At 41.9% G+C, this 9,331-nt stretch overlaps 1 protein-coding gene across 1 annotated transcript in view; it reads right to left on the reverse strand.

The window, feature by feature from the left end:
• Positions 1 to 4,082: 4,082 nt before the first annotated feature.
• The window catches only part of LOC113827732 (clotting factor B), an 8,083-nt gene continuing 2,834 nt past the window's right edge, over positions 4,083 to 9,331 (reverse strand). The window contains exons 4-7 of the mRNA XM_070124712.1: positions 9,136 to 9,305; positions 5,190 to 5,289; positions 4,726 to 4,895; positions 4,083 to 4,455 (exon numbers count right to left, since the gene is read on the reverse strand). Coding sequence (XP_069980813.1) covers positions 4,288 to 4,455; positions 4,726 to 4,895; positions 5,190 to 5,289; positions 9,136 to 9,305 — 608 coding nt within the window. The 3' untranslated portion in view covers positions 4,083 to 4,287. The remainder of the gene's footprint in view (positions 4,456 to 4,725; positions 4,896 to 5,189; positions 5,290 to 9,135; positions 9,306 to 9,331) is intronic.

The following is a 9,331-nucleotide window of genomic DNA, read 5'->3' on the forward strand; positions in this document are numbered from 1 at the left end:
AAAGGTAGGGAGAGAGAGGGGGGAGGAGGAGGAGAGAAACAGAGCGGGGGAAGGTGAAAAAAGAGTCACAAATATATATATATATATATATATATATATATATATATATATATAGAGAGAGAGAGAGAGAGAGAGAGAGAGAGAGAGAGAGAGAGAGAGAATAAGAAAGAGAGAGAGAAAGAGAAAGAAAGGGAAAGAGAGAGAGAGAGAGAGAAATAGAGAGAGAGAGGCAAAAAAGTAAGAAAGACAGGAATAAAAAGAGACAGCGGGAGAGGGAGGGGGAGGGAGAGGAGGTTGGGAGAAGGGATGAAGGAAGAGCAAGAGAGAGAGTGAGTGAGAAAATGAGAGGGGGAGAAATAGTAAGAAAGCGAGAGAGGGAGGGAGGGGAGGGGAGAGAAATAGAGAAAGGGAGTGAGAGAGAGTGTGCATCAGAAAGGTAGTGAGTGAGTGAGAAAGGAAGAAAAAAGAAAAAGAGAATGGCGAAGAGAAAGCGGAAAAAAGAGATAGAGAGTATAAGAAAGAGAAAGAGAGAGACGAGCGAGAGAAAGATATAGGGAGACAGGGGATGAGGGTATTGAGAGAGTGAGTGAAAGAAAGATGGAGAGAGAATAAGAGGGGGTGGGATAGATAGCGAATAAAAAAGAGGGGGGAGGGAGAGATAAGGAGAGGAAGTGAGTGAAATGGTGAGTGGGAGAGAAAGAGAGAGAAGGAGAAAGAGAGAGTGAAAGGAAGAAAAAAATAGATAGATGGAGAGATAGAAATAAAAAGAGAAAAGAGGGATGAAGGGAAAGGGAGAGAAACAAAGGAGGAAGAGATAGAGAGAGAAAAAGAAGGGGGCGGCAGAGGCAGAAAGAGGTAGTGAGAGAGTGAGTGAGTGAGAGAGAGAAGTAGAGAGAAAGATAGAGTGAAGGAGGGATGGAAGGAACGAGAGTCGCAAAGAGAGAGAGAGAGGAGAAAGAGAGCTACAGATAAAGAAAGAGAGACTGAAAGAAAGAAGGAGATAAAAATAAAGAGAGAGAGAGAGTCCCGCACACACACACACACACACACACACAGAGAGAGAGAGAGAGAGAGAGAGAAAGGGAGGGAGGGAAAGAGAGAGGGAGAGAGAAAGAGACAGAGGGGGAGTAGAGGGGGGGAGGGAGGGTAGGAGAGAGAAAGAGAGAGAGGGAGAGTCACAAATAGAGAGAGAGAGAGACAAAAAAGAAAGAGAAAGACAGGAGAGGTTGGGAGAAGGAAGGAAGAGAGAGCAAGAGTGAGTGAGAAAATGAGTGGGGGGAAAATAGATAGTGAGAAAGCGAGAGAGAGGTGGGGGGGGGGGTAGATAGAGAAAGGATGTGAGAGAGAGAGTGTATCAGAAAGGGAGTGAGTGAGCGAGTGAAAGAAAGAAAAAAAGAGAATGACGAAGAGGAAGAGAAATAAAGAGACAGAATATAAGAAACAGAAAGAGAGAAAAAGAGGGAGAGAGAGAATAATAATAATAAAGAGAAAGAGGGAGAGAAAATTAATAAAGAGAAAGAGAGAAAAAGGGAGGGGGAGATAAAGAGAACGAGAGACAAAATGAGTAACAGAGGGAGAGAGAGAACCTGAGAGAGGGAGGGAGGGGAAGAGACAGGGAGAGAAAGGGAGTGAGAGAGAGAGGGTGTGTGTGTGTGTGCGATGAGATATAAACACGTATGTATGATTCGTTTCTTTAATCTGGAAAGCACTTTATCTTGTGCTAAATCCTGATAATGGTTTGTCGCTTTCAAGATCCCACAAGCCATGGCGTTTCTAGCTCAAAATTTAATCTTACACATGTGCAGAACGAATTTGTATTCATACGTAACGACATCAACCCCATAGAAAAGATGGAGTTGATTTGCCATCAATGTTTATCATATATAAATAAAATAAATTCCGACATTCTCATGTTAAAAATATATATGAAAATTCAACATGTATTTTTGTGACGTCATCAAAATAAACAGACGCCATGACACCTCCTCGAGTTGCTGCTGATCTAGCCTTTCCCCCGCAGTCACTCACGAGAAAACTCTCCCGCAAATATAAACTGATGTCGCAGCTTTTGTTTTACACCTTTAGTTCAGTTGCTTATAAAATTAAAAGGGTATTTGAAGCCATCTCTATGAATTTATTTGTAGAGGCACAAATACATATCTTCATGATATAATATTACCGTATATATATATATATATATATATATATATATATATATATATATATATATATATATATATATATATATATATATATATATATATATATATATATATATATGATATTTCTCTCTCTCTCTCTCTCTCTCTCTCTCTCTGTAGCAAACGTCTCGTTATCAAAATTAGTGTGTGATGTCAAACGCAATAGATGGTGGTTGCTAATTGCCACACTACACAAGTACCCACTCGTCTATGGAAAGAGCAGATTTGTTGATGATCGCATTGACTCGTGCGTCTGGCAGTGCGTCTTACATCTGTGCAAGTACTGTGGATTTGGAAAAAAAAACAACTTTAATCCGGATTTAACTTATCTCACGCGTACAGAAGACGCCCTTTAGTTCAAATGAAAATCAGGAAAAAAAAACTGTGTGTTTATCCTTAGCATCTATAACATTTTTGACTTTCGTGTCTGGTATTAATGGGTAATTCTTCAGCTCTGGCAACAGAAAATGATAGGAAAGGTACCCATTGCAAACAGTAAATCCGTCACATACTCATTTCCTGAACAAAAGTGAAAACAACATATAATTAATGAAATTATGAGTTAAACCCCGACAATTGGACTGAAGCAACCTCTCTCCCCAAGAAGGCTCCAGCATGTAGAAAAGGTATGAATGAGACTGGATATCTTCGCAATGCAAGAGTTGTATTTGACCGGTTTCGATTACGTCTTCATCATAAATACATATATGTATGTATGTATTTCTGGTGAAGACGTAATCGAAACCGGTCAAATACACCTCTTGTATTGCGAAGATATCCAGTCTCACTCATACCTTTTCTACATTTGTCAACATGGATACGTTTCAAGGCTCCAGCAATCAGGACTCGCACTTAGGACACCGAGAGTCCCGCTCAGCCGGTCCAGAGGCACTTGTCCTAAACCCGGGCTCTTCTTTTAGTGTTCCAGTGTGTTTCTTGATACATTTGGCCAAGCGGTCAGCCAAACCCTACGGAATCACTCTATGACAACCCTAAATACGTGGATTTTGTCGCATACAACTGGCTCCACAAGTGCAACGAACACCCAAAGTGACTTCACCTGATCTGGCCATTTCATTTCGGCAAAAATTATCATTATCTTTGCCTATTAAATCCAATACTCTTATCATTATCATTGTCAATATGATTATTATTTTATGAAAATGATAATAATGATAAAATCCGAAAATCAAAGGAGACTAAACAGGCGCAATATGTAGGCCTAGTAACTGACGTTGGTAAATACTTGTGAAGCCATCTACATGTAAATCTTCTGGATTCTTTTGTCCAAATGTTCTTGAAAACAAATTACAAGTGAGCTTTATTGAGACTAAACACCACACACGTCTAAGTACAAAATCTGCAGGCTCGTGCGCTCTCCGGATAGGCGGGAAAAATGGCGTTGCTCCGTTGGCGGTGCTGAGACTACCGCAAACCTTCCCCACACTACACGCACAAATACTGACTCTGCACTGCCACTTGTCACTGCACTAGAACACTAAGAGTTACGCGGAGAATTCGAGATTAGGAGGCGCGAACCAAGGTCTATATAAGTACTTATATAGACCTTGGAAGAAACAATGGTTGCCAGCCACTGAAGGGAGTGCCTGGCACCCTGGCTGACCAACAGGCGTTGGGAAGATTTTTTAATATAACACAGTAAGACTTTATCGGAAATTTAGGGTATAGCACGATTATACATTTTTAAACACCGATTGATGCAAAAAACAATAATAATGATAATAATAAAATAAAATAAAACTTTTTACACATATTAAGTAATCATAAAATTATATTGTTATATTGCGTCACGAATTTAAGATATGACACAAAACAAGTGCTTTTCAGTACATACGTTGGGTAAAATAATATCCGCTTACACCTTGGGCCTCTAACACATTTATTCGTTCTAACAATTAAACACTGAGCGTGCTCGTTTCCATGTCATCAATGGAATACAAAGAATAATTCATTGCAAATTCATGTTCCTTTTCTATCTCTCTCTCTCTCAGTCGGTCCATGTTTATTCTTTTTATTTATCGTTTTCTCTCTTAGTCACTCCCTTCAGACGAATGTATGGCAGAGCTCAGGTGAAGGCCACCTTCTTGATCCAGCGGAGGTAAGGTGCCTGACGGAGGTTGGCGTAAAGACCCGGGAACTCCTGAAGGCCGCAGCCATAGCCACTGGACACGACGCCGGCCAGGACGTACCTCTTGCGCTCGTCCAGGTACACCAAGGGCCCGCCGGAATCGCCCTGTCAACGGATAGATGGATAGATAGACGGAGAGACACACAGGCAAGGAAAATTGCAGGTAGATACACACACACACACACACACACACACACGCGCGCGCGCGCGCGCTCGTGTTTGCCAGTCTGTGTGTGTGTTTGTGTCTCTCTCTCTCTCTCTCTCTCTCTCTCTCTCTCTCTCTCTCTCTCTCTCTCCCTCCCTCTCTCTGCGAACCACAAAATCAAGCAGGACTTTTGCCAACACGAAGGAAGAGGCAGCATCCCAGAGACCGACCTGGCAGGCGTCCTTGCCCCCCTGGGGGTCCCCGGCGCACAGGGTCTCGTTGCCGATCCCCCTGGGCCAGTATCGCGAGTACTGGGGGAGGGTCGAGTAGCTCTGGTCGCAGCGGGAGGGGGGGAACGCCGTCAGCGCCACCTCCTGCAGCACCGTGCTTCCGGAGCCCCCTGGGGAATGGAGGAAGGATCATGTGTAGGAATGTGTGAATGGATGTGTGTGTTTGTTTGTGTGAGTGAATGAGTGAGCGAGTGAGTGTGTAAGTGTGTGAGTGCTCGAGTGACTGACTGACTACTAATTGACTGTCTGATTATGCGTATGTTTGTGTGATCTAAGTCCGTGTGCATGCATATAGGCGTATACATGTGACTGGAATCAGAGAACAGTGAGTTTTTAAAAATCAATATGAATAAAAAATCACAACGAAAAGCATGAAATCCAGACACGACAGCCAGAGGCCCCACCGTGCTCGGTCGCCCCCCAGCCCGTGATAACGAGGGCCTCCCCCGTGAGGTCCCTCTCCGCCTCGCGACCCCAGGGGAGACACACGGGGTTGATGTGGCTCTGTTGAGAGAAAAAAAAAAAAACAGATGTGAAAGGTCTTTGGATGGGGAGAGGTCAATCTTCTTTAAAACCTTGGATCCGAAAGGTCTTTGGATGGGGAGAGGTCAATCTTCTTTAAAACCTTGGATCCGAAAGGTCTTTGGATAAAAAGGGGAGAGGTCAATTGTTTTTTTTTTTGTTTTTTTTTTTACACTAAAGGCTTTAAAAGTTTTTTTTTTTTTTTTTTTTGTGTGATACTACAGAATACTTATTATGAACGTAGAGAGAGGTGGTTATTGTGATTAAAGACATTATTCAAAGAAGAGGGATCCTTTCATGAGTGATGCCATAAACAATGCTTATTTGTTGTGAATGATGATACGAAAGACGAAGAAATCTGTTATTCTTAGAAAGGATAACATAGTCTTGTAAAATGCGTTTGAGGAACTACATAAAAAAAAAAAAAGAAATAAGAAATAATAAATAAGTAAAGAAAAAGAAAAAGAAGAAAGAGACAACACAACAACGCGATCCCCGAACCATGCATCCAACAACGACACCTTACGTTGAACGCGACCCTCCGCCCCAGCTTTATCAGCGCCAGGTCGTGGTAGGACTCGGGGCGCAGGTACTCAGGGTGCAGGACGACCTCGCCCACCAGGAAGTCCTCGTGCCTGTCGCCGTCGCTGCTCGTGCTGTAGTCGTGTTCGCCGAGACGGACTACTGACGCTGACCTGGTGGCGTTGACGATGGATAAGAAATAGATAGAGACGGTGGGGGAGAGGGAGGGAGGGAGAGAGAGAGGAAGTGTGTGTGTGTGTGTGTGTGTGTGTGTGTGTGTGTGTGTGTGTGTGTGTGAGAGAGAGAGAGAACGAGAGAGAGAGAGATAAGTGGGGGAGAGGGAGAGAAAGAGAGAGATGAGATACATCTCTTCACGTAAATTACATAATTGTCACAGAAGACAAACCGATCTTGTATTTACTATACATACATAATACAGATCATGGATGTACCTACCTGTTATCTTCGAACAAGTAACTTATGCATAACAAAATTGCTGGTTTCCTATTAAATCGCCTTGTATGAGGAACTACTTAAAATTGCTGGGTCCTCTATTAAATCGTCTTGTATGAGGAACTACTTAAAATTGCTGGTTTCCTATTAAATCGCCTTGTATGAGGAACTACTTAAAATTGCTGGTTTCCTATTAAATCGTCTTGTATGAGGAATTACTCAAAAGGCGTCCGCTGTTTTGCTTAATTAGCTTCCTGGATATTTCAGCTAGAACCATGTTCAAGCGATGTAGTTTGCTTGACGAAGCACTGATCATCTTTAAAATATTAAAATCTTGACTTGTCTGGTGATTCTGGCAGCGTGAATATGCCACTTACTGTCTGCCTCAAGCCAATTAATAAATGAATCAAACAACAAGTAGAAATAAACAAATAAAATACGATTCAACAAAAATAACACCTACAACACAAGAAGATTAAATATTTTCAATATTCTCAATACTACATTTCCCTCCTGGTTAATGAGAGAGATTACATGTCTCACTCCAACCACTTTATTTTCGTCCCACTCACTTGGTCTCATAGGCAGGTTAGCCCATGGCCTTTGGTGACGTCACGGCCTACCTAAGGGCCAAGTGAGTAGGAAGAAAATGAACAAATTTGATCCTATAAATGAAGGGAAAATGATTCAGCCACACGGAGAGAGATTATCGTTGGGGTTTCTATAAATCTCAAATCTGCCGACTTACGTCATCTCTTTTGTAATTTAAACCGGGACGTCCGGGAGAAAAGGCCGGAAGCGATGAGTTCGCGTCCGGGTTTTGGAGCCTGACGTTAAGGGTTCATGACGTCATCGTTTCTAGAGGCGGAGCCCATCTCCTGGTCAAGAACAAGCTCGGCCCCCTTGCTTCTGCGCATGCGTGGCAGTGTTTCTTCCCCAGGGCCCTTCACTGAGCGTTAGATCAGGTGCCATTATTTTTAATTAAGGCAAGAAAAAAAATCACTAAACAGGCAATTGTCACCGGTGCTTATTGTACTCTAACAACTTTCATATCTCTTTGCAATAGTACCAAAAAAAAAAAAAAAAAATGCAAACACCATGTAAATTTGCATTATTTCTAGTCGTAAACACTTTGTCCCGAAAAGAATCCGTTGGCTTCAGCTTCGTGTATATAAAGCTTATTACTTTCATAAAAACAAAACGTTTTATATGTTGTATATACCTTATAAAAAGGAGTTATACTTTTAGATTATCCGTGAATAGTATTTTGACTGTAGGTCTTCAAAAATCGAGTATTTCTCATATGATTGCATTCGGACACTGCTCGAAATCACTAATACCGCGCGAACAGCAAGGTGCGATGAAGGCATATTTCTTATTATCAAGAGTGAAAATGCCTTGCATGTAATCACTTGATGTATTTGGGTAATTGTATTGTTGTTGCTACGTGTTCATTGTAACAGACATTAAATGAATGCAGGCAGGGGAAAGTGAAAATATGTGGATAATAAATATAAAGAAATATTAAAAACTGAATAGAGAGAGAGCGAGAGAGATTGATAGATCAAGAGAGAGAGAGAGAGAGAGAGAGAGAGAGAGAGAGAGAGAGAGAGAGAGAGAGAGAGAGAGAGAGAGAGAGAGAGAGAGAGAGAGAGAGAGAGAGAGAGACAGTCAAAAGACTTAATTCCATTATTTACAATGGTTCTTCTTTGTTCATATGCAGGACATTGTACAGTAATACAAACTAAATGAAGATAATTCGTAAGGGAATTATAAAATAAGATCAAATAAATTGGCCACATCATTAGAAATAAAGGTACATGGTTTGGATTTTTTATTTAATTATTAGATGCCATTGACAATTCAAAAGAAACTTCAATTTCCTTTTGAAAGTAATTAGATTGGAGATGTTTCTAATATTTTGTGGTAGGTTGATCCAGGTACTGGATCCTCGGACCTGTTTCCGTGTATAACCTCTTTATGAGTTAATATATCTGGTTTGAATGCCTGTTTTGTTACTAATTATTTGTAGGTGCATAAAGCAATGAGGATATTCACCCTATATGAATTTATGAATGGATATGCCTATGCCCTCTTGACATTTTGATTGATCATTTAAGCAGTTTCGTGTAGCGGTTGTATAGTTATATTTATTTCCGAGAGAGAGGGAGACAGAGGGGGGTTGTGCAGTCATGTTTATGAAAAAGGAACTTGGAGAGAGAGAGAGAGAGAGAGAAAGTAAGAGCGAGCGAGAAAGAGGGAGGAGAGAGAGAGAGAGAGAGAGAGAGAGAGAGAGAGAGAGAGAGAGAGAGAGAGAGAGAGAGAGAGAGAGAGAGAGAGAGAGAGCGAGAGAGAGGAGGGGGGGGGAGAAAGAAACCGTTAGATTTTATACACGTTCTGGATGTGATTCCCACGGCGCCGTTTCTAGACTGTACGACAGTATCGCCGCACCTTTTGCGACCGGCAGTGGCAATCTGTGACGTCATTCCCAAACCTGGGACGTCCGTGGTTGAAAAAAAAGGAGATGACGGCCTAATTTTATACATATTTACGTCATGCCATTGTAACTAGGTAAAGGTTAGATCAGTAGCAACTCGAGGTGTCATGGCGTCTGTTTTGATGATTGTTCAATGAAAATATAACCGTTAAAATCATTATTTTCCCTCCTTTTTGAAAATTAAAGATCCCAAAATGATCGACCATATTCACAAAGCATCCATAACCTTTGTGACGTCGTCAAAATAAACCCCATGTGCTTTTTTTTTCTCCAAAAATGCAGACGCCATGACACCTCGAGTTGCTACTGATCTACCTAGTCTTTCCCATTGTAACTGCGTTCCTCGTTGCTCTCACCGTGTATTTGGCCAAGACACGTCGCGCCGGAAAGCCACCTACAACCGGAGGGACGATATCCGGCGGGGCAATGCCCACAGCAGCCAAAGAATCCTTCTGGAGGTTACTCCTGGAGACCCGGCTCAGACCGAAGACCAAGGGGACTTCTACGGGAGTGGAATCGCCACATTCTGTTGAAGGTGGAGAGGAAGTGGGA

The sequence above is a fragment of the Penaeus vannamei genome, chromosome 8 (genome assembly GCF_042767895.1).
Source record: "Penaeus vannamei isolate JL-2024 chromosome 8, ASM4276789v1, whole genome shotgun sequence".
Classification (NCBI taxonomy): domain Eukaryota; kingdom Metazoa; phylum Arthropoda; class Malacostraca; order Decapoda; family Penaeidae; genus Penaeus; species Penaeus vannamei.